This window comes from Chrysemys picta, chromosome 9 (assembly GCF_011386835.1).
Source record: "Chrysemys picta bellii isolate R12L10 chromosome 9, ASM1138683v2, whole genome shotgun sequence".
In the NCBI taxonomy this organism is placed as follows: Eukaryota; Metazoa; Chordata; order Testudines; family Emydidae; genus Chrysemys; species Chrysemys picta.
In genome coordinates, this window is record NC_088799.1 from 340361 (window position 1) to 365233 (window position 24873).

Below are 24873 nucleotides of genomic sequence, written 5' to 3' on the forward strand. Positions count from 1 at the left end.
ATGGCCTTTGCTGAACTGGTGTTTTTCTTTAAAAAGTTTGTTCAGATATACTTTTTTAAATCTGATTTTCACAAGTAAATTTTGTGGGTTAATGTTAATAAACAGATATTTATGTTTACAAATGTATCATGAAGATTTAAAACAACTGAACCTGGCTGTCAAACACTATAATCATTATTTACCTCAGGGTCTCATTATTCCACATCAGTGCTGGCCAAATCCTTTAGATCGTACATTCTTTGGGGCAGGGACTGTCTTTTTGTTATGTGTTTGTACAATGCCTAGAACAATGGGGCCATGACTGGGACTGCAAGGTGATACTGCAATAAAAAAATTAAATATTAAATAATAATGATAAAAAACCTGGTGCAAAGAGGAGGAACAAGGAATTCATAAAATGTGTTCCTCTGTCCAGTTAAAAAGTAGCTTGTTCTCGCTTGCAAGTCACACCACCATGTACTGTGGTTCAATACTAAAGCAGATGGAGAGGGAGTGCAAGCATCAGAAAAGTCATGGTAAGCTCCAGCACCCTACTTTTAGTAGTAGTATTATCATAGCACATAAGAGCCCCAGTCATAGCCCAGAACCCCATTGCACTAGATCAGTGGCTCTCAACCTTTCCAGATTACTGTACCCCATTCAGGAGTTTGATTGGTCTTGTGTATGCCCCAAGTTTCACTTAACTTAAAAACTTACTTACAAAATCAGAAATAAAAGTACAAAATTATCACAGCACACTATTACTGAAATATTGCTTACTTTCTCATTTTTACCATACAATTGTAAATTAAATCAATTTGAATATAAAAATTATACTTACATTTCAGTGTATAGTATACAGAGCTGTATAAACAAGTCATTGTCTGTATGAAATTTTAGTTTGTACTGACTTTGTTGGTGCTTTTTATGTAGCCTGTTGTAAAACTAGGAAAATATCTAGATGAATTGATGTACCCCCTGGAAGACCTGTGCATACCCCTGGTTGAGAACCACTGCACTAGATGCTGTGTAAACAGAACAAAAATATTGTCCCTGTCCTAGACAGCTTACAATCAAAGAGTAAGATTAAGAGTAACAGTTTACAATATAAAAGATAACAGATGAGGAAATACAAGGAAAATACGGCAATATTGATCAGCATGACAGGCAATGGCCTCAGCACAGCAGCAGCCTACCACTGTCAGTTTTTGTGTAGGCATCATAGAAATGCCCTTGCTATCTCCCTATGCATTTGAGTCAGGGGTCACTGCAAGTTCAAACTTTTTCCCTCAGGCATTTGAAATCAAAGGGGAACTGTAAGAGTGAGGAACTGTTGGACAGGGAAGGCAATTTGAGCATTTAATTGTCTGACTGATTGGTAGTGGGTTATGCTGAATTGCACTGTTGCATTTTAGTTTCATCGGGGTATTATTTGTAATGTATTTTCAAGTTATGGGAAGGGATCCAAGAGGGTATGGATAGCTGCCCCTTTTTAAACATCTAAACACTAGAGCTGAGATACGTATGTACACACTACAGTGCATTGTTTTGAAGGAGCTGGGGGCAGAGAAGGAACTTTGACAATACAGGTTTCTTCTGAAATAGCAAGAAATTAAATTGAAATGGAAAACCAAGATTTTTTCCCCACTGAGATGTACTGTGGTCGCTCACAAAGGCCAAATCAGGAGCCAGACCCCTGCTGACTGTCCTGGCCTGAACCTAATTTACACTGGCCTCACCATCTCTTTAAGTATGATCCACCAAGCAGACATCACTGCAGGCGGGGCAACAGAACAAGTTAATAATGATGAGAATAGGGAACTACATAAAATGACTATATCAACAAGCCTTACTGGTACACATCTAGCCTTTGTCAACTGGCAATTTCCTGTAGGCACGATGGGAGAAACGGGTTTTGAGGAGAGAATTAAAGGAGAGCCCAATAGCTTTAACAGACTAGATTGAGACGACATTCCAAGCATAAAGAAGGCACACAGGTGTTTGAAGGAGAAGCTTAGAAGCTCAGTGTCTTGCCGGTCAACCTAGACATTTGAAATTGCATCCTGTAATCCCACAGAAACCAGCTGGGGGAGCTGGTTATTGCTGACCACAGCTCTGAAACATTGTATTTAGAAAGATGCTCATGTACAGGTAAAAACAGGTAAAATTCTATCATAAAAGTTTCTGCAATAATTTGGTCTCTCTCCATTGGTCCCTGAAAAAATGTGTACAAACCCCCAAGATTTTCTACGCTACCCGCAAGGTTTAGAGGATGCATGGCAAAAGGAAACAAAGGTTCTTGAAATGAATTGTAAACCTGCACAATAAACACTTGAATTGAACAAAAGTTTAAATATGATCATGTCATTAAGCCCCAGGGACCCTGGTTTTAGTACACTGTTTTTTATAATGAAAATACAAATATGGAGGAGTTTATGAGATGGTGTGGATTCAGTGTTCAGGACCTGCTGAGGAGATCTGCTAACACATTCTTGACCCTCCAGGAGGTGCAGAGCCATGAGATGAATGGCATGCTGTATACGGAAGTCCCATAACCAGAGAGCCTATTGGCACAGGGCTGACGAGCAGGCTCCGCCTTGCTTGTTGATGTAGAACATTGCGGTGGTATTAGCCGTCAGGATTTGGACCACTCTGCCCCTGGGTAGGAAAGAAACAGCCGGCAGGCCAAGCATATTGCCTTGAGTTCCCTGATATTTATATAAAGGGAATGATCTTCCTGTCACCAGAGACCTTGTGTGTTCCTCCACACCAGGAATGACAGGATGTAAGACAGAACTGTGACCACTAGATCCAGATTGTGTCTGCCAGGAGTGTAGACTGATGCCAGTCACGTAAGTCCATGTGGCCCAGATGCTGGGTGGTTGTGAGCGGGTAGGCTCTCACATGGGTGATGAGGTCCAACATGGCCTGGAACCAGATATGTGGCAGAAAGGTCCTGGTCTCAGTGGAATCGAGCACTGCCTCTACAAACTCTATCCACTGAACAGGGATCAGAGTTAATTTCTGCTTATTTATAAGTAGGCCCAGATCATGACAGGTGGTCCGCACCAGATTGAGGCTGTGCTGAACCTGGGCTTGTGACCTGTCTTGATAAGCCAGTCTTCGAGGTACGGGTAAATCTACATGCCTCGATGCCTTAGGTAAGCAGACACTAGCGCTACACACTTCGTGAAGACCCTTGGAGCAGATGAAAGGCCGAAGGCCCGCACCATGAACTGGTAATGACAGTGGGCCACTACAAATAGAAGGAATCTCCTGTGTCCATGGAAAACAGAAATATGGAAGTAGGCATCCTTTAGGTCGAGGACAGCGTACCAGTCTCCCAGATCCAGAGAGGGAATAATGGAGGCCAGGGAGACCATGTGGAACCGCAACTACTTGAGATACTTGTTGATGTGACGCAGATCTAAGATGGGCCCGAGACCCCCCTTGGCCTTCGGGATTAGGAAGTGTTGGGAATAGAACCTCTTTCACCTGATGTCTTGAGGAACTTCCTCCACAGCCCCAACCTGCAGGAGAGCTTCCACCTCCTGGGCGGGTAACTGCTCATGAGAAGGGTCCTTGAAGAGCGACGGGGAAGGAGGGAGAGGTGGAGGAGAACTGTAGGGTGTAACCAGATTTTATGGTGTGGAGCACCCAACAGTTTGAGGTAATTCAGACCCATTCAGTAAGGAACGGGGCAAATGGTTCAAAAATAAAGGGGCTGGATCCTGAGGTGAGTCTGGTGTGCCGTCTTCATGCGCACCCTCAAAATGCCAGCCACTTGCCACCTTAGTGGCGAGCGGGACCCGACTGTGGGGCCAAGGAAGATGTGGCAGAGTGGTAGTGTTTAAAATCCTCATCTTTCCTCCTGTAGGACCTCTGCCGAGGCAGACCCAAGTATCTGGGCTGCGGCTAGAAATGTGTCCTTGAGGCCTGAGGCACGTAGAGCCGAAGGGAGCGCAGGGGGCCCTGGAGTCCTTCAGCCCATGCAGCCTGGTGTCTGTCTGCTGTGCAAACAGGGTGTTGCCCTTGAAGGGGAAGTCCTGGATGGAGAACTGAGCCTCGTTTGAAAGCCCTGAGGACAGCAGCCACAAACTGCACCACATGGTGACAGCTGATGCTATCGACCATGCTGCTGAATCAGCCTCGTCCAGTGCCACTTAGAGAGGCGCCCTGGCCACTACCTTGCCCTCTTCCAAGATGCCTGAGAACACTTGTCTTGCCTTCTGGGCAGAGAGTCTTTGAACTTTGCCATTGAGTGCCAAGTGTTGTAATCGTATCACCCTAGCAGTGCTTGCTGATTGGCGATACGTAGCTACAGGCTAGCAGTAGAATTGAAAGTTCCTGGCACCCAGTCCTTTGCTCAATCCACTAGACCATTTCTGGCTCACAAAGTAGAATATTTGTAAATTATTTATAATGTAGATTAAATCTGTAATCAGTAATGTATTTCACCAAAAGTTTAAGTGACTTTCTGTTCTAGGTGAAAGTATCTATTATTTCCTACTACAATTCCTTCCCAAAAATCATTCTCCCCTTTCACTGCATATACTATCCCTTTAAAGACCTCATCAGTCTTATAGATATTCTATTCCCTAGTCTCTTAGCACGTCTCTCATCATATCATTATATTGGTATTAATGGTAGCTGCTGAAAGTGGATGACAGGCTTGCATAATCAATATACTCTGTTGCAGTCTGTTTTGCCTAACAGCAGCATTGACTACTGCTACAGATCAATAAAACTCATTTGTTGATCACAACAAATGAGGGAACAGCTAAAAGCTGCTTATGAGTCAGGGACAGAAAATGAAAAAAATCACTCCCTATATATGTATAAATACATGTTTGTATGCACAAATTAGGACATTTTACAGTAAAGAATGAAAAATGGTTCTAGACTTGTCTGGCACTCAAATATACTATATTTTATAAGACACAGAACAACAACAAAAAAGGCCAGTTGCCTTTCTGTCCAACCTTAACACAAGTAAAATACCTAATTTTGCAAACTGGTACAGAAATATATTCACATGGAATATATATTGACAATATTTCTTATGAAACCCACCCCACATATACATTAATAAAACACATGCTTGGTAATTTATTATTCTTAAAAATATATATTCCATTGATCACTACCTATTGAGCCCGACGATCTAGCCAGCTTTCTATCCATCCTTATACTCCATGTCACCAGGTACTGGAAACAATCTTAAACCTGGTGCTTTTCCATTTAGAAGAAGGGGTGGGGACCCAGAGAGACAAAAGATTCCCGCCTTGTGCCAAACTATAAAAGGAACAGAACAAAGGAGCCTGCAGTCATGAGAAATCCCCTACCTACCACCCGAGCTGGAAAAAGGACTATACCGGGGAAAGGACTGGGCCCAGACTAGAAAGGAGTCTAGTCTGTGAAAGAAGCTTATTGGAACATCTCTGAGACTGAGGTTTCATCTGTAATCAGTTTCTTACTGTATTAGGCTTAGACTTGCGTGTTTTTGTTTTATTCTACCTGGTAATTTACTTTGTTCTGTCTGTTATTATTTGGAACCACTTTAATCTTACTTTTTATATTTAATAAAATCACTTTTTGCTTATTAATTAACCCGGAGCAAGTAATTAATACTTGGGGGAGCAAACAGCTGTGCATATCTGTCAGTGTTATAGAGGGTGGACAATTTATGAGTTTACCCTGTATAAGCTTTAGACAGAGTAAAACGGATTTATTTGGGGTCTGCAGCTTTTGGGGGATGTGGTTCAGACCCAGGTCTGTGTTTGCAGCAGGCTAGCGTGTCTGGCTCAACAAGACAGGATACTGAAGTCCCAAGCTGGCAGGGAAAATGGGCTCAGAGGTAGTCTCAGCACATCAGGTGGTAGTCCCAAGGGGGTTTCTTGACTCAACCCGTCACAACAGTGAGAGGCAAAAAGGCATCCTTTAAAAAGTGGAAGTTAAATCCTAGTGAGGAAAATAGAAAGGAGCATCAACACTGGCAAATAAAGTGTAAAAATACAATTAGAAGGGCCAAAAAAGAATTTGATGACGTTTGCAATTTTTTTTTGTTAAGTAAATCAGAAGCAGGAAGCCTGCTAAACAACCAGTGGAGCCACTGGAAGACTGAGGTGCTAAAGGAGCACTCAAGGACGATAAGGCCATTGTAGAGGAACTAAATGAATTCTTTGTATTGGTCTTCACGGCTGAGGATGTGAGGGAGATTCCCAAACCTGAGCCATTCTTTTTAGGTGACAGATCTGAGGAACTGTCCCAGATTGAGGCATCATTAGAAGAGGTTTTGGAACAATTGATAAACTAAACAGTAAAAAGTTACCAGGACCAGACAGTATTCACCCAAGAGTTCTGAAGGATCAAATCTGAAATTGTAGAACTACTAACTGTAGTCTGTAACCTATCATTTAAATCAGCTTCTGTACCAGATGACTGTAGGATAGCTACTGTGACATTAATTTTTAAAAAGGGCTCCAGAGGTGATCCTGGCAATTACAGGCCTGTAAGCCTGACTTCAGTAGCGGGTAAACTGGTTGAAACTATAATAAAGAACAATATTGTCAGACATATAGATGAACAGAATTTGTTCAGGAAGAGTCAACATGGTTTTAGTAAAGGGAAATCATGCCTCACCAATCTACTAGAATTCTTTGAGGAAGTCAACAAGCATGTGGACAAGGACCAGTGGATATAGTGTACTTAGATTTCATAGAATCATAGAATCATAGAATATCAGAGTTGGAAGGGACCTCAAGAGGTCATCTAGTCCAACCCCCTGCTCAAAGCAGGACCAATTCCCAGCTAAATCATCCCAGCAAGGGCTTTGTCAAGCCGGGCCTTAAAAACCTCCAAGGAAGGAGACTCCACCACCTCCCTAGGTAACGCATTCCAGTGTTTCACCACCCTCCTAGTGAAATAGTTTTTCCTGATATCCAACCTGGACCTCCCCCACTGCAACTTGAGACCATTGCTCCTTGTTCTGTCGTCTGCCACCACTGAGAACAGCCGAGCTCCATCCTCTTTGGAACCCCCCTTCAGGTAGTTGAAGGCTGCTATCAAATCCCCCCTCATTCTTCTCTTCTGGAGACTAAACAATCCCAGTTCCCTCAGCCTCTCCTCATAAGTCATGTGCTCCAGACCCCTAATCATTTTTGTTGCCCTCCGCTGGACTCTTGCCAATTTTTCCACATCCTTCTTGTAGTGTGGGGCCCAAAACTGGACACAGTATTCCAGATGAGGCCTCACCAATGTCGAATAAAGGGGAACGATCACGTCCCTCGATCTGCTGGCAATGCCCCTACTTATACAGCCCAAAATGCCGTTAGCCTTGCTAAAGTCAAGGAATAACACATCCACTGCTTTCCCCTCATCCACAGAGCCAGTTATCTCATCATAGAAGGCAATTAGGTTAGTCAGGCACGACTTCCCCTTCGTGAATCCATGCTGACTGTTCCTGATCACTTTCCTCTCCTCTAAATGTTTCATAATTGATTTTCAGAAAGCCTTTGACAAGGTCCCTCACCAAAGGCTCTAATGCAAAGTAAGCTGCCACGGGATAAGAGGGAAGGTGCTCTCATGGATTGGTAACTTGTTAAAACATAGGAAACAAAGGGTAGTTATAAATGGTCAGTTTTCAGAATGGAGAGAGGTAAATAGTGGTGTCCCTCAGGGGTCTGTTCTGGGACCAGTCCTATTCAAAATATTCATAAATAATATGGAAAAAGGGGTAAACAGTGAGGTGGCAAAATTTGCAGATGATATAAAATTACTAAAGATAGACCCAGGTAGACTATGAAGAACTACAAAAGGATCTCTCAAAACTGGGTGACTGGGCAACAAAATGGCAGATGAAATTTAATGTTGATAAATGTAAAGTAATGCACATTGGAAAGCATGATCCCAACTATACATATAAAATGATGGGGTCTAAATTAGTTGTTACCACTCAAGAAAGAGATCTTGGGAGTCATTGTGGATAGTTCTCTGAAAACATCCACTCAATGTGCAGCGGCAGTCAAAAAGGTGAACAGAATGTTTGGAATCATTAAGAAAGGGATAGATAATAGGACAGAAAATATCATGTTGCCTGTATATAAATCCATGGTATGCCCACATATATATTGGAATTGGAAAAGGTTCAGAAAAGGGCAACAAAAATTATTAGGGGTATGGAACGGCTTCTGTATGAGGAGAGATTAATAAGACTGGGACTTTTTAGCTTGGAAAAGAGACGGCTCAGGGGAGCTATGATTGAGGTCTATAAAATCATGACTGGTGTAGAGAAAATAGATAAGGAAGTGTTGTTTACTACCTCACATAACACAAGAACTAGGGGTCACCAAATGAAATTAATAGGCGGCAGGTTTAAAACAAATAAGGAAGTATTTCTTCACTCAACACACAGTCAACTTGTTGAACTCCTTACCAGAGGATGTTGTGAAGGCCAAGACCATAACAGGGTTCAAAAAAAGAACTAGATAAATTCATGGAGGATAGGTCCATCAGTGGCTATTAGCCAGGATGGCCAGGAATGGTGTACCTAGCCCCTGTTTGCCAGAAGCTGGGGATGAGTGACAGGGGATGGATCACTTGATGATTACCTGTTCTATTCATTCCCTCTGGGGCACCTGGAACTGGCCACTGTCGGAAGACAGGATACTGGACTAGATGGACCTTTGGTCTGACCCAGTAGGGCCATTCTTATGTTCTTATAGTGTCACAAGCACCTTAACTGCACATTTCCATACTTCTACTTTGCATAGACTCCTATATAACGCTCACTGCTGTACATTTTGAGATCTTTCCAATGGAGCATTAAGCGATATGACCTGGCATCTGTCACGTAAGGTTTATTCTCTAGCTCACACTCTTCCCAAAGGAGAATTGTGTGTGAAGTGATTTTGTGACCCCATTGGGGAAAAGCAGGAGAGAGAATGGTCACATGTTCAGAGTTAAGATAAACTTGAAAGAAAAATATAGTTTCTGGGTTTGGAATATTTTTTTTTGTGATAGTCACAACAATTTGTAAGATGTTTTACTCTTCAGCTACTGGGACATTCCCCCTCTACCTCAACTCCAGCTTAACGTGTTTTGCTTTGTTTTTAGTCTGGGAATTATAATAATCATGTTAGAGCTGAGATGAACTTCTGAAAAAATTGGAGAATTTCAATTTCAGATATTCATTAATGAATTTGAAAAAAAAACTTTGCTTATTTACATCTTTGTACATTAGTTTGCCCATTAAAGAGACACAGTGGAAATATATGCAAAGTTCAGACCTCTATGAAATCTGAGCAGGTGAAATTTGGATGCAAGAAAAACAAGCAAAATGAAAAGTTAAAATGTCACTAAATTCTACCCAAAACAATATTCTATCCCCTTACTCATTTCAAACACCACACCATGCACACACTGCTTTATGAACATCAAATAACCCTTACAATACAGTATCCATCAGAGGGAAGCAGTATTCCCATTATATAAATCTGATACTGAGGCAGAAATATTAAGTCACCTGCTCTAGGCATAACAAACCAATGGCAGAGCAAGAATTATTACTCAGGAGTTCCTGACTGTAGACCCATGCTCAACATGCTAGCCCATGATGCCTTTCCGCTTAATTGTTATAATTCTTCTGATAACATTTTCATACCAATCTCAGATTTTCCCATCAATAAAATTCCTAATTTTAAAACTAATAGAATAAAAAAATGTTTAAAATATGTTAAATATTTTGTGTTAACCAAAACTTTAAAGACAGGTATGTCTATTAAGAGCTAAGTAGTAAAGACAAGCTAAACTTACAGTTTGTGATGTCTGGAGGGGCATAACTATCATTCATGAACATGCTGGTGGGTTTTGCAACTTTCAGATAAACAAAATCAGATGTGTTTTTTAAGGCAGTCACTGCTTCTTCATGTGAAACTTCTTCTAAGCAAACACTGTTCACCTAAAGATAAAGAATAAATGAACTCATCCTCAACATAAAACTGTAAGCTTTCATAAAGTTTCACAGAAAGTTTGTCTTAAACTTCTTGGAGCATTCCAGGATCAGTAATCCTTACTTTTGGTCCTTTATGCCACAGATCTATTAGGTCCTACAGCACCGTAGTTGATATATGATGCTTTGTTTACAAATAGAGATGGCAAGTGCCTGCCCAAAGAGTAATATAATCTATGTTGGACATAGCATAGCAAAGGATGGCATACATGGTTTTTGGATACTGGATGGATGAGTGTTACTATGAAGAGCTTCCCATAAACATCCATGAATCTACTTAATTAGCCTCCTTCAAATCCCTCCTTAAAAACTCTCCTTTGCCGTGAAGCCTACAAAAAAACCCTGAGAAAGCTTAGGCCACTGTTGCGTTGATACCACTGCCTGTCATGCTAACCAATATTGTCTCACTGTTTCCTTGTATTCCTCCATCTGATTGTATCCATCTTGTCTTCTACTTAGATTGTAAGCTCTTTGGAGCAGAGACTGTCTTTGTTCTGTATTTGCACAGCACCAAGCACAATGGGGTCCTGTTCTAGGACTACAGCTCTTATACACTATGGTGGTAATAATAATAAATAATAATAATATATCAGATTTGCTTTTATTATGATTGTGTCTAATTTGTTCCTTATGAATATAGAATTTTTATATATAGTAATTTAATGTTTTCTATGAGTTAATCTATTATAGTTATTTGAGTCACCAAATTCCTGAAGGAATTAAGGATTAAAGTGGCAGTCAGCACTGGAAAGTCAACTGAAGACAGACTATTCATATCCAAAACTGGCTGTACTGTTGAAGAGTCTAAAACTAAAATCAAAGAGCCAGCTGTTTCTAACCTTGTATACAAAGTATTCATTTATTCCAGTTTTTCAGCAATCAACACAGTAATCTGATTTCACTGTATTTTAAATAGAAAGAGTCCAATCTAGGCTCATGCTTGTCCCATCAGTTACCAGCACATAAAATACTTGAACGGATATGCCTGTTTGTCTAAAGGTATGTTTTATGTCATTAGTAAATTGTGAATTAGTACACAGCGAATAGTGAACTGCATCTGGCTTGAAAGCTTCTGCATGAACCAAAGCCAAAATATTTAAGTATATTTAGATGTATGTTTTAAGAACACCGACAAAAGCTGAGGATCTTTAAAGCACAACTTCAATCTGAAAAGAGATTCTGTAAAATGGTACCTTGAAGATCCAAGTTTTAGTTTCAGCGACTACCAGATCAAATTCTCTCAATTCAAAAACAAAAGACATTTTCTAAGTGCCACAATTTTGAACTCTGGCATCTGAAGATCACACTGAGTTCTTTCAGTCTCATGCATTATCACTAGAAAAAGCAATTACCTATCTTTCATAATCGTTATTCTTTGAAATGTGTTTCTCGTGTCCATTCCATGCTAGGGTGTGATGCGACATGGGCACAGTTGCTTGAGATTTTTTTCCCCTTAGTGGTATCTGTAGGGCCAGCCCTAGTGCCCCGTGGAGTCCCATGCATTTGCACTGGTATAAGGGGTGCTGCTGGCCCCACACCCTCTCAGGTCCTTCTTTCTGGTACCTCCGACAGAGGAGTAGGAGGGTGTGTCATGGAATGGACATGAGAAACACATCTCGAAGAACAACAGTTACGAAAGATAGGTAACTGTTTTTTCTTCTTCAAGTGCTTGCATATATTGATTCCATGCTAGGTGACTCCTAGGGGTCCAGGGCTCCCTGGTGGGGGAGGGGACGCGAACAGGTTTCAGGGGGGCCACCAAGTAGGGCCAGCATTAGACTTAGAATCATAGAATATCAGGGTTGGAAGGGACCTCAGGAGGTCATCTAGTCCAACCCCCTGCTCAAAGCAGGACCAATCCCCAGACAGATTTTTGCTCCAGGTCCCTAAATGGCCCCCTCAAGGATTGAACTCACAACCCTGGGTTTAGCAGGCCAATGCTCAAACCACTGAGCTATCCCTCCCCCCTTGCTGGGGCTCAGGGTAGAAAGCCAAAGCCCCATCGCATGGAGCTGAAGCCCAGGGCCCTGAGCCCCGCCACCTGGGGCTGAAGCTGAAACCTGAGCTTCGCGGGGGCCCGTGTGGCATGGGGCTCTAGGCAACTGCCCTGCTTGCTACTGCAGAACACTGAGCCTGGCTTTTATATGCAGAAAACCAGTTATTGTGGCACAGGAGGCCCGGGGAGTTTTTATAGCATGTTGGGGAGACCTCAGAAAGAAAAAGATTGAGAACTTCTGGCATAGTGGGATGCAAAAGAATGAATGGATGATCATGTCGCGGCCCTGCAGATTCCAGACGATCATGAATGGGTGGGTCATGACACAGGCTATTAATTCTGACATCATTCTGAACTGGGCTTCCGGCAGGTATGCTCTGGCCTGCATAGAGTCTAACACCGCTCCTATAAATTCTATTCCCTGAACCATTACTAGTGTCAATATTTGTTTGTTTATTAGCAGGCCCAGCTCTTGACATGTGGCCCGCACTAGGTCAATGCTGCTCTGAACCTGAGCCTGCGAGTGGCCTTTGATTAACCAATCATCAAGGTATGGGTAGATGTAGATACCTCGATGCCTCAGGTAACCTGCAACCACCGCCATACACTTTGTGAAAACCTTTGGGGTTGCTGACAGTCTGAAGGGAAGAGCGGTGAACTGGTAAAGGTGTTGGCCCATGACGAAATGGAGGAATCTCCTGTGTCCATGGAAGATGGAAATATGCATCTTTTAAATCGAGGGTGACATACCATTCTCATGGATCCAGGGAGGGAATGATGGAGGCCAGGGAGACCATGTGGAACTTCAACTTCTTGAGGTATTTGTTGAGGCGACGCAGGTCTACAATGGGCCTGAGGCCCCCTTTGGCCTTCAGGATTAGGAAATATCAGGAGTAAAACCCCTTCCCTATCAAGTATTGAGGAACTTCCTCTACAGCTCCCACCCATAGGAGAACTCCCACCCCCTAGATGAGAAATTGCTCATGAGAAGAATCCCTGAAGAGGGATGTAGAGGGAGGGACAAAAACTGGAGAGTCTACCCAGCTGACACCCTACTTCATGCTGTACAGAAGGGAAACAAATGGCCCAAAACTATGGATGGAGGGGATGGATCCTGGGTCGAGTCTGTAATGCCATTCTCAGGTGTACCTTCAAAAGGCCTGTCTAGACCCACTGGGGGATCTACCCGAGCCCGACTGTGAGGCTGAGGTGTACAGCTGGAGTTGTCGGCATTTATAGCCATGGCCCTTCTTCCTATAGGGCGGGGGTTCTCAAACTGGGGGTCAGGACCCCTAAGGGGGTCGCGAGGTTATTGCATGGGGGGGTCGCGAGCTGTCAGCCTCCACCCCAAACCCTGCTTCGACTCCAGCATTTATAATGATGTTAAATATATTAAAAAGTGTTTTTAATTTATATGGGGGAGGGTCGCACTCAGAGGCTTGCTATTTGAAAGGGTTCACCAGTACAAACGTTTGAGAACCACGGCTATAGGGCTCATGTCTGGGACGCCCCAAGAACCTGGGAGGTGGTCGTGGACGGAAATTCCTCCTGGAGGCTGGGTGTGTGTATAAGCCTGGGGAACACAGTGTTGTCCTTGAATCTTTCAGGCCGTGCAGCTTGTCATCCATCTGTTCAGAGAACAATGAATTGACCTCGAAAGGGAGGTTCTGGACCAACTGCTGCACCTCGTCGGAAAGGCCCGACAACTGTAGCCATGAACACCACCTCATAATGACTGCCGTTGCCATTGTTCTCGCTGCCAAATCAGCCGCGCCTAGGGCTGTCTGGAGAGAGGCTCTGGCAACAGTCTTGCCCTTCTCCAGGATGGCAGTGAACTCCTGCTTAAACTCCTGTTGTAGGGAGTCACTGAAATTGGACATTGAGTCCCACAAATTAAAGTTTTATCTCCCTAGTAGGGCCTGCTGGTTCAATGTGTGAAGTTGGATGCTGCAAGTTGAATAAACTTTCCTCCCAAAAAGCTCCAGATGTTTGGCCTATTTTTGGATGTGGCACTGGGCTGTCTTTGCCTATCTGTTTCATTAGCTGCAGACACCACAAGGGACCTGGAAAAGGAGTGGGAAAATAGGTACTCAAATCCTGTTGTGGGCACATAATTCTTCTCCTTCCTTTTTAGATGTAAGAGGCTGGGAACAGGGGTTTTGCCAAAGGATTTTGACTGGCCCCAGCACAGCCTCGTTGACTGGCAGGGCCACTTTAGAGGGGGCTGCAGTGACCAGGATGTCAACTAGGCTGTGTGTGGACTCTTTCAGTTCCTCCACTTCCCGCTCCAAGTTCATTGCGACCTCCTTCAAGAGCTCCTGATGCACCCTAAAATCATCTGGTGGGAGAGGGTTGGAAGAACCCGCCACAGCTCCATATGGGGATGATGATGAGGAGGCCAGCAGTTCAAGAGGAACTGGTACTTCCTCCTGAGTGTGTCCCACCTCTCTCTGTACCAACTCAAGCCATCTCCATGCCAGAGTTGGTGCGATAGTCTGGACTTGGTGCCAGATGGGACAGTGCCACAGTTCACCTATCAGGCGCCACTGAGTACGATTGTTGGGACTGGGCCCCCGGTACCAGGGGAACCCCCACGGGTTCCAATATTGCCATTGCATGGGCAAGTACCCTGGTGGACAAGCTGCGGCGCTGAAATCCAGTGTATATACACCGGTGGTAAGTACTTCTTTTCTGGCATGATGTATTCCACTTTGGACTCCAGCAAGGACTCTGCCCAGAGACCATGGCAGGGCCATACCAGTTTCTGCCTCCAGTTGGTGATGGGGAGTCAGTGACTGGTGCCAGGCTGGAGACTGATGCGGTGGGGTCATGCAGGGCTTGCCCCTAGAGGACACCATTACCACCAGTGCCACCAAGGAGCTCACTGCTCTACATGCTGCTTTGTCCCCTACCTCAGCAGGAACAGGCATTTGGGGAGTTAGCAGTACCAAGAGGGACAGTAAGTCCTTAGCGGCCTGGAAAGCCTCTGGAGTCAAGGGGGGCCCAGAGGTGTGAGGGAACACCACCACTTCCAGGAGTTAGATACGGGTCCCTAATTGGGCTTGGAGCCCTTGGCAGGGTCACCAGAGCCAACCGCGGCTCTGTGGAAGATGAGTGGGCCAGCATGGGTCTCATCCCACCTCCCCTTGTGTTCTTCTTCAGTGCCGGAGAGTGCCCTCTCTCCGCACGCTACTTCTTGTGCCTCTTCTTGGGCACCAGGGATGGCGAGTAGTGCCAGGAAGAGCACGGTGCTGGCAGTGCACTTCGTACCAAGGCCGAAGTACTCATCGCTGAATCGGAGTGGGAGGGCTCTGAAACTGGTCTTATGGCTGCCTCCATCAGCAAAGCCTTCAGGCGAATGTATCTTTTTGCGCCTGCAAATTTTGCACTTGTCCTTGATGTGAGCTTCCCCAAAGCACTTCAAATAAAATGAATGCGTGTCGCTCACTAGCATAGGTTTGCCGCAGGTGGAGTAAGGCATGCACAGTCCCTGGGGCAACATCCCTCAAAATAGAGATAGCTATCTATACTCTAACTGAACTAACCAACTATAAATATATACAAAAACTGTGAAGTCCAAACCACTAGAGAAAGGAAGCCTTGCAAGAGCAAGAAGCCATTCCAGCAACCATCATGGGCGGTAAGAAGGAACTGAGAGGGTGCAGGGCTAGTGGCGCCTCTTATACTGCTGCATATGCATGGGGCTCCAGAGGGCACTAGGGCCATCTTTTCCCCGCTAAGGGAAAAATCTCTCCGGTAACTGTGCACGCAGCACGCACACACCAGAGTATGGAATTAACATGAGCAAGCACTCAAAGAGGAAATAAAAATTTTGCACGTCAAAGTATGTCTCCAGACATACTCATACAAGCCCATTGTCTTCAAATTCTGTCCTCAGCTACACTTGAAGAACAAAAGGATCAAACCAAGAATCCATTTAAAACTGTATCTTCTCTTTGACATGGTCCAACACCAGATGCTCCAGAAGAAGGTTTGAAACTTCCATGGAGGATAATATTATAATAGCATGCCGATGGGGGAAGATTCTGCCTAATCCCAAACACTGAGTTCTGGTTTGTGACAGGATCATGAACCCAACTATTGTTAGCTGCAGTTGATAGTCATATAAATATCTAATACTTGTCTGACTACTACTACAAAGTCTTTGCCGCAATATCTTGCAGCAGTGAATTCCACAAATTGTAGGAAAAGATATTTCCATTGCTCTTAATTTAATAGGGTATCCCTTTGTTCCTGTATTATGAGAGAGGGTAAGGCGAAGCACCCAAATAATCTCAATACTCTTATTTTATATACAATGAAAAAAGTCTGAAGCAACCACTCGAGGGACTGACAAGAATCAACTGCTTCACATAAGTGGTCTTTTGTAAATGTGGAACAGTATTGCATTCAGTACAGTTGTGTTCATCTTTTATGATATGCTGTCTGCTAAGGGAAGCGTCTTGGTCTCTGTACAGTTTTCATCAAACCTTTATCATATTTCCTCTTATTCATCCATCCTGGTTCTTACACAGCAACTCTGAAATAAGTAGGCCTAACCTTTTTAATCTTTCAACATACAGATATTTTCCCATGTTTTAAATCATTTCTTTTCATATCTCTGAACATTTTCCATTTCTGTTGTATAATTTTTAAAATGGAGTGACAAACTCAACAGTGACACCGAGATGCAACCCTAACAGCCCAAATTCGGCTTTCAGTTATGATACCAAAAATCCACAGTAAGTGAAGTCAATAGAATTATTTTCAAGTCACAGTCATGTTTGGCACTAAAATAGGTCCACTGTCTTCAGTGAGATTCCACAGTTATAAACGAGGGCAGAATTTGTCCCTGCAATTGTAACTTAGTTAACAAGTCTGTTGATACACAAACCTGAATACAATTAACCTCAAGTTCTCCAAGTGCTAACACTAATAAAAAAAACTGTAATTAAAGTGAGCAGAAATGATTTGAATACACAGAGGAATCAGAACTGATAAATAAGCAAGTGCCATTTTCACACATTGACTTTTATGATAACCATTTTTTACTTCATTACTGATTTTCAGCTTTTCCACTATTCAGAAAAAAACTCAGCTCTGCTGAAAGAGCCCACTAAAGAATAAAATATAAACAGAAATACAAAGAAGCTTGACTTCACCTCCAACAGTTTTAATTTTGAATGCCACACGGAATTCCACATTTGGAGGAAAAAACGTATCTACCTTTTCATAACTGTTGTTCTTCGGTAGCTGTTGTTCATGTCTATTCCATTCCATTCCATTCTAGGTGTGTGCACGTCCACGTGCACAGTTGTCGGAGATCTTTGCTTTAGCGGTATCTGCAGGGTCAGCTGTAGTGCCCCCTTGAGTGCTGCACTCATGTCTTGTTATATTAGGCACTGCTGACTCTACACCCTCTCAGTTCCTTCTTGCTGGCAACTCTGACAGAGGGGTAAGGAGGGCGGATAATGGAATGGACATGAGCAACACATCTCAAGGAATAACAATTAGAAAAGGTAGACAACTGTTTTGCTTGCTTAGGTCGATTCCATTCTAGGTGACTCACAAGCAGTATCCTCGGAAGTAGGCTCAAAGTTCACAGCTAGCAGCTTGCAGTACTGCTCTACTGAAGCCAGCATCGTTCTGGGCCTGCTGGGTAAGTGCATAATGGGACGTGAACATGTGAATGGATGACCAGGTGGCCACCCTAATGTCCTGCATATGCACATGGGATAGGAAAGCTGCGGAAGAGGCTTGTGCCCCAGTTGAATGGGCGGTTATGATCACCCGAGGTGGCACCTTTGTCTGATTGTAGCAGCAGAGAATGCAGGCAGTGATCCAAGAAGAAATTATTTGAGCGGACAATGGATGACCTTTCATCCTGTCGGCCACCATGACGAACAATTGCATCAACTTGCAGAATAGCTTGGTCTTTTCAATGTAGAAGGCTAGCACCCTCCTGATGTCTAGGGAATGCAATCTACGCTCTTCCTCCAAATTACGCAGCTTTGGAAAAAAGACAGGTAAGTAAATGACCTGGCCCGTATGAAACTGCGAGACCACGTTGAGCACGAAAGCCGGGTGTGACCGCAGCAGCTGGACCTTGTCTTTGTAGAAGACTGTATAGGGCAGGTGGGAGGGAGGGTCAGACATGTACTGCACGGTGTAGCCTAAAGATATGTTGAGCACCCAATGGTCCGAGGTCAGCTGTGACCAGGCCGACTGGAAGGGGCACAGGCACTTGAGGAAAGAGTAGGGGGGGTGGATCCTGAGAAGTGACTGGGGCGCCATACTCCGGCGCATCCTCAAAACGTCTGCTTCTGGCTTCCTTGGCCTCTGGAAGAGCCAGGCTAGACAGAGGAACAGGAAGACGAAGGGTGATGCCGTTTAAATCCTTTGTCTCTGTCCTTCTTCCTGTGGGAGCTGGACCGGGGGACACCACAGGACCTCAACAGAGGCGGCAGGGGATGGAACAGCTTTTTAGCCTGCTGAGGGGTGTGTGGGCCCAATGAACAGAGGGTGGCACGGGAGTCTTTAAGGCTGTGGAGCTATGCATCGGTCAGCTCCGAAAAGAGCCCTGCTCCCTCAAACCGGTAAGGAGAAGACAAGGACCAGTTCCTGCCCAAAGAGTGGTACTGGGGAGCCGGAGACCAGTGCCGCAACCGGGAACAATCCTGTACTGCCTGACACTACCATGGGTATGGGTATCGGCATCGTGACTCAGGTGTCCCATGCCTTGCAGGGGGAGACCTTGGTGTCAGGGATCCATGTCTTCTAAATGGGACCGAGGCTGTGGTGCCGGGGTCCGAGGCCACGGTGATGGGGACTGACGCCTGCAGATCGGGGAAGCTCTGCTGCTTTAGGGGGCAGTCTCATAACCGGCTTGCCCATAGATGCCAAGGCCTTGGCCAGGTCCGTCGTCTTGCTTGGCATCTGTGGTGCTGGTCAGCCTACTTGCTCTTTGGCTGCCAGGCCCGCTTTGGGCACAGATGACCCTACTAAGGGACTGGACTCCCAGCCACTCCCAGGAGTTAGAGGCGGGCTAGAGGGTCTAACCGCAGCAGTACCCCCTAGCAGCTTTGGGGTGGGCATGTGGCCTGACACAGGTCCTTTGCCCGAAGCTCCCTTCTTCTGCGGTGCCAGTGGGCCTGTCAACTTTGACCGCTTCTTAGGCACCGGGAAGGGGGAACAGTGCTGGGTGGATTCTGGTGACTGTGGTGCGCTATGCGCCGATCCTGAGGTGCCGGGCGTGGAGTCATATCGAAAGGGCTCCAGAGTAAGACAAAGCGAAGCCTCCATGAGGAGGGGCCCTCAAGTGGATATCCCGCTCCTTCTGAGTTCGAGGGCTTAAGTTTTTGAAGATCCTACACTTATCCTTTCTGTGGGACTCCCCCAAACACTTTAAACAGCTCTTGTGGGGGTCACTATGGGCATCGGAGGGCTGCATGATGAAAATAGCTTAAAGCCTGGGAAACAGGGCATGCACCACTTCGAGGAGAAGTCCCAGCTGGGAGTCTAACTCCTAAACTATTATTCTAACATTTAACTTAAAGGTCTAAGTACCTATCAACAACAAAGAAGATAGAAAAATGGACTGTAAGAATCGCTAATGCTCTTGTGGTGCAAGATTAGGCACTCCGACCAATCGTCACGGGCGGAAAGCAGGAACTAAGAGGGCATCGGGTTGGCAGCACCTAATATACCAACCATGAGCGTGGCACTCAAGGGGGCGCTACAGCTGACCCTACGGATATCGCTAAGGCAAAAATCTCTGACGACTGTGCATGTGAGCACATGCACACCTAGAATGGAATCCCTTGAAGACGAACTCTCCTTTGTGTAACTATGAACTGAGGAAGGAGACCATACTGTCTTCTGTGTAGCAACAGCACAATAACCTTTTTAAAATATACTTAATAAATGTAAACCTTTAAAAAATATTAAAGGGTTTTACATGCTATGCTTTAGTTGAAATACATTTTTAATTAACCATTTTCAGGCCTTTGTGGCTTTACACTGCTCTATCCCGGCCATCTACTCCAGACATCAGTTACCACGATACATAAACACAAGGGGCAAGGTTTTCAAAAACAGAATTAGACTCCTTAATCCATATTTAAGCACCAACATAAATGGCCTGATTTTCAAAAATACTGATATACTCAGCAGCTTCCATTGACTTTCCTGGGAGCTGAAGAATGTACCTAAATATGGACACAGCTTAACTTTAATGACTAATTTTTGAGAAACTTGGCAAAGACCTTTTTCTCTCCTCTCCCCCACCCAACTGGAATTGGAGGGGAAAATGGAAAAGGTCTGGTACGTATGGCTTTCCACCACTAATGTCAGGGAACAGACAAACAGAACTTGTACTGGGTTGAATCAGCATCTCACTCCATTTTGGAAGCGATAGGCAGTGCAGAATATCCAATATAGTTTCTTGCAAATGCTGAAGGCCAATTTAAAATTTTGCCTGTGCCTGCAGAGCCCAGATGATGCAGGCAGTAGCAAAACTATTTTTGAGAGCTGACCCTTAAAACAGATGACATAAATCTAAAGGAGCCCATACTATAACAGGGAGAACTGTTGTAATAATGGGTCTTCAAATTTAATTTATGTAAGAAGTGAGCGAAAATTCATAAAATCCCACAATAACCTATAACAATAAATGTTGATGGGAAAAGGTGCAAAAGACAGACAGAAGGACTGAATTAATCCAAACAGAAAGGCCTATGGATATCACTCAAGGACTGTGTTAAGCTCATACCTGGTAAACAAGAGAAGTGGGGACTAATAGGTGAACAAAATATTTCACCCACTAGTCCCTTTTTGGGTCCTTAAAAGAAAAAACTTTTTTTTTAGGGGTGGGGGATGCAACTGCCTGCAAGCGGTTTGAGAACCACCACTGACCAAAAGGGGAAGAATAAGAAAGGAACAAGCTTTACCATCTTGGATGCCACTCCCACCATCTCCTGGGATCTCAGAATCCACCATTACATCGCTGGACCCTCATTATCCTAATCCTGAGAAACATCCTGACCCAGACTGGGCCAGACAGAGGAGCCCAGATGACATGCCACCTGCACCTCCCCACCCCTCCTTATATCTTTTCTTTCCTATTTGACTTCTGTTTAACAACAGTCTGTCTTAGCTGGCCAGGACTGTATATTTTGCAACATTGCTGTAAGTCTGTGACCAAAGAGCCAGCTAAAAGCAATGCCCAAGGCAGCTTGATGCTGGCAGAAGTCTGCCAAGTTTTGGAATGGATGATAAGACTGTGTGCTCCGTGCCTGTATTTCTTGAATAATGAAACTGCAAGTGAGAATCAAAATAAGAGACAGAACCTACATTTTCTATCTTTGTTGTTCCTCTCTCTCCTGTCTTGTGTGTTTACTTTGTAGTTAATTGGGATCAGACTAGCAACAGCAGCTTCACGCCATCTCAACTAATTTTTTCTCCTTTCCACCAAAACAGGAGAGTTATCACAATTTTTAATACCATCTAAAAGACTGTCAAGCAGAGTTTTTTACTTCTAAAAACTCTTTAAAGCTAAAGGCAAAGGGAACAAGGGATAGTGTTAAAATGAAAGCCTTACTTAATACTTTACATTTCAAATGCTATAACTGTTTTTACTTGTTTTTCTTTATCTTTAATAAAAGATTTAAAAAATATTTAATGGCATTTGCCATGGTACTAAAAAGGCCAAGGTATCTCTACTTAAACCCAAACTTTGTTTAAAACTGTTAATGTTGTACGACAGGGTCATGTTAACACTATTGACTCTCTGGATCCATATATTCCATTGAAATTAACACAACAGAACACCAGGAGTAAAACAAAAAGAAGCAGAGACTTTTTCTGTTGCTTCTGTAATTATTTAGTTTACTTATACATCATATTAAAAATGTTTACTGTACCTTTTGAATACTGTTATTTATAAAAGACTTAACAGTTTAAAGCACCATAGTACTTTTTTGTCTATTTAATGTTTTCATACTATGCAAATCAATTCCCTAGGATCAAACCACCTTATATTGATGTTACAGTTTTTGAAAACAGCTATTTTAACTCATACTACTCTTAGTGAATAGACATTGTAATTTTATAATGCATCTATAATTAAGTAGTATAATATCAAGAGAGTTGAAAAGCTATATTCTGCCTGATTTAGAAATTGTTCCTCAGATTAGAGACTAAAATCAGCTTCATTACTTTTATTCATAAGCAGAGTATGTCAACACAGTAGATTACATGTTTTACAAGTCTCTTGGCTGACATCAAAAAACTGATTTTGGGAGTATTTCTATATATGCTAAACTGTGGCTTTATTATGAATATCTCCAGTAAAATAACCATTTCCCCTCCAACCCACATAAAAATCCTACATTTGATTATATTAAAATATTTTCTGACTCTTTGATTATGCAAATTTCCTTTAGTGGCTGAAATACTGCTGAACCAAATCATTTATCTTAACTGTAAGAATTTCATAAAATCAGAAAAGCTTTACAATTTCTGAAATCTCTATTAATATAAACAAACTGAGCCTTTTGTACATTTTTACCCACATGTTCAAATTATACTCCCTTTTTGGGGTGAAGGATTATTACCAGGAATAGCAGACTCCCAGATCTGGCTTACCACTGAAATTTTATACTCTACATATCAATTATAACTATGTAAACATTAACCCTCTGAAATAAGGGTTGCAATTAATCTTGGAATAATAGCAAAACTCCAAGAAAGGATTCTTGCAATTATGACATAGGCTAGTTCCATTCATGCCATCAGTATGCACATGTATCACACAGTTGATATTACTAGAAGGCTGTTAAGATATCTGATATCTTGAAATACCAGTCTTTGCATCTGTACACCAAGTTTGCCAATACTTTATATTATTATTTTTATTACAAATATTTGCACTGTAAAAAAGATAAACTAAAGAAATAATATTTTTCAATTCACTTCATACAAGTACTGTAGTGCAATATCCTTATGGTGAAAGTGCAATTTACAAATGTAGATTTTTTTTTCTTACAGTGGCACAAAAATCAGAAGGGATTTTTTTTTTTTTTTTTAATAAAGGTACAAATATTCAGTACCCAAAAGCATTCTTGGCTCCTCTGGAAGAACAGCTGTCCCATTATATTTATAGAAATATAAAATTGATATTTACAAAAAAATGATCCTACTTAACAAATTCTTTCTACCCCACTCAGATTTTCACACCGTTTAGCAGAGCCACATGCAGAGAGCCAAAAAATGTAAGGCAGTCCAAAAGTTATGATGCACAAGTTCCTAAAAGTGAAATTATTTATACAAAGTAATGGTGCCAACATTTCCAGTGTGTGACCAGGCGAAAAAATAGAACATGGAAAAAAAAAATCTATCTATACCAGTAACTTGGCAAATATCACTAATTACTAATTAAATAAAATGAGTGAACATAAAGTTCCTGTACAAGTCACTGATTACTAATCAGGGTGACATAATGATGAGATTTTTACCATCCACACATTCTGCTCTGAAAGGGGAAGAATTACATATTCATACTCCAACACCTTTACTGGAAGTTACTCCATAAACTTTTATGTAACAGGCTCTCTTCCCCACTAAAGTTTACTTGTACGATTCATGCAGTAAAAAGTGTGCTATAAAGGGCTAGCTTCCATTTTTCTAGCCTCCAAACTTAACTCTTTCACAAGATGATGATTCAATAAGAGTGTTACATTTTTTTTAACAAAAAATCCCTAACACAAGTTGCAGGTGTAAACAGTTTAAATAGAGTACATATCCCTATGAAACTTTAATTCACCAGACAGGTTAGATACGATTTATACCGTACAGGTTACCTGACTCCCTTCAAGTCCATTCAAATACTGCAGGCGAGATTTTTCTCTGATATTGGCTAGACAGATGGCCAGTGGGGATTTCTGATATTCATCTTATTCATGTAGTCTCTTATAAGACATTACCATTGGTATCCTTGTCCTCTCTCCTCTGCTCCTTCATTACTTTTTATACCTACTTGTTGTGTCTTAATTAAACTATAAGCTCTTTGGGGCTGGGACTCTTTTTTTTTTTTATTCTGTCTCTGTACAAAGCCAAGTATACTGGGGTCCTGATCCTGGTTGGGGCACTACTGAAATACATTAAAATATTTATGTTTAAAATGTTTATTCAGTGCGTATAACATCACATTTGATACTCAAATGAAATTTATGCCATAACCTCAAATCACGGAGGCCTGGACATGAAATGAGGTTGCACTCAAGTGAGGAGAGAGAATAGCTCTGCAGAGTAGGAGTTTGGATCCCCTCAGCTCCACAAATCCGCCACGAACTGTTGAAACACAGCCATCAGCATGGACGCCCTATGCTGCCTCATTGTCTTGGGATTTCTTCCCTGCCCCACGCAGTTGCACTGCAATAGAAGCGTGCTGCTAGGAAAACCTGGGAACCTCCATAATGGGGGAATCTAGAGCACAGAAGTTCACACAACAGCAATACCACTGTAGAAACTCGTTCTCTCTCTGCTGCCAGACCATCCCCCTAATCCACAGATACCCCATCGACACCCCAAATAATAACTGTTTATAAAGTGATTTGCAGATGAAAAATCAATATAATTGATAAATATAAATAAAAGCAAAATGTGTGATTTTCACCTTCAAATCATTTTGCTAACATTAACTAACCCATGAAAAACCCTTTAAGGTAAGTTTATAATTCCTCTGTTTTACTGATGGGGACCCAGCATAAAGACTAAGGGTCAGATTTTTACTCTTGGAGCAAGGATCACTTTATTCTAGGACTGTCAAATTATTAAAAAAATTAATCACGATTAATCACAGTTTTAATCACACTGTTGGGGGAGGGATAGC

The 24873-nt window shown here is 42.8% G+C and overlaps 1 protein-coding gene across 22 annotated transcripts in view; it reads right to left on the reverse strand.

Annotated features, from left to right (window-relative positions):
- The window catches only part of DLG1 (discs large MAGUK scaffold protein 1), a 360872-nt gene that overhangs the window by 132810 nt on the left and 203189 nt on the right, over nucleotides 1-24873 (reverse strand). For 20 of the 22 annotated variants that reach the window (XM_065557448.1, XM_005295637.5, XM_065557446.1 and 17 more), the window contains one exon: nucleotides 9793-9937. The exons of 1 other annotated variant lie outside the window; for it this stretch is intronic. In XM_065557448.1, the coding sequence (XP_065413520.1) occupies nucleotides 9793-9937 (145 nt within the window). Of the gene's footprint in view, nucleotides 1-182; nucleotides 202-9792; nucleotides 9938-24873 lie in introns of those variants that run through there. One more of the 22 variants, XM_065557450.1, reaches the window with a different exon arrangement.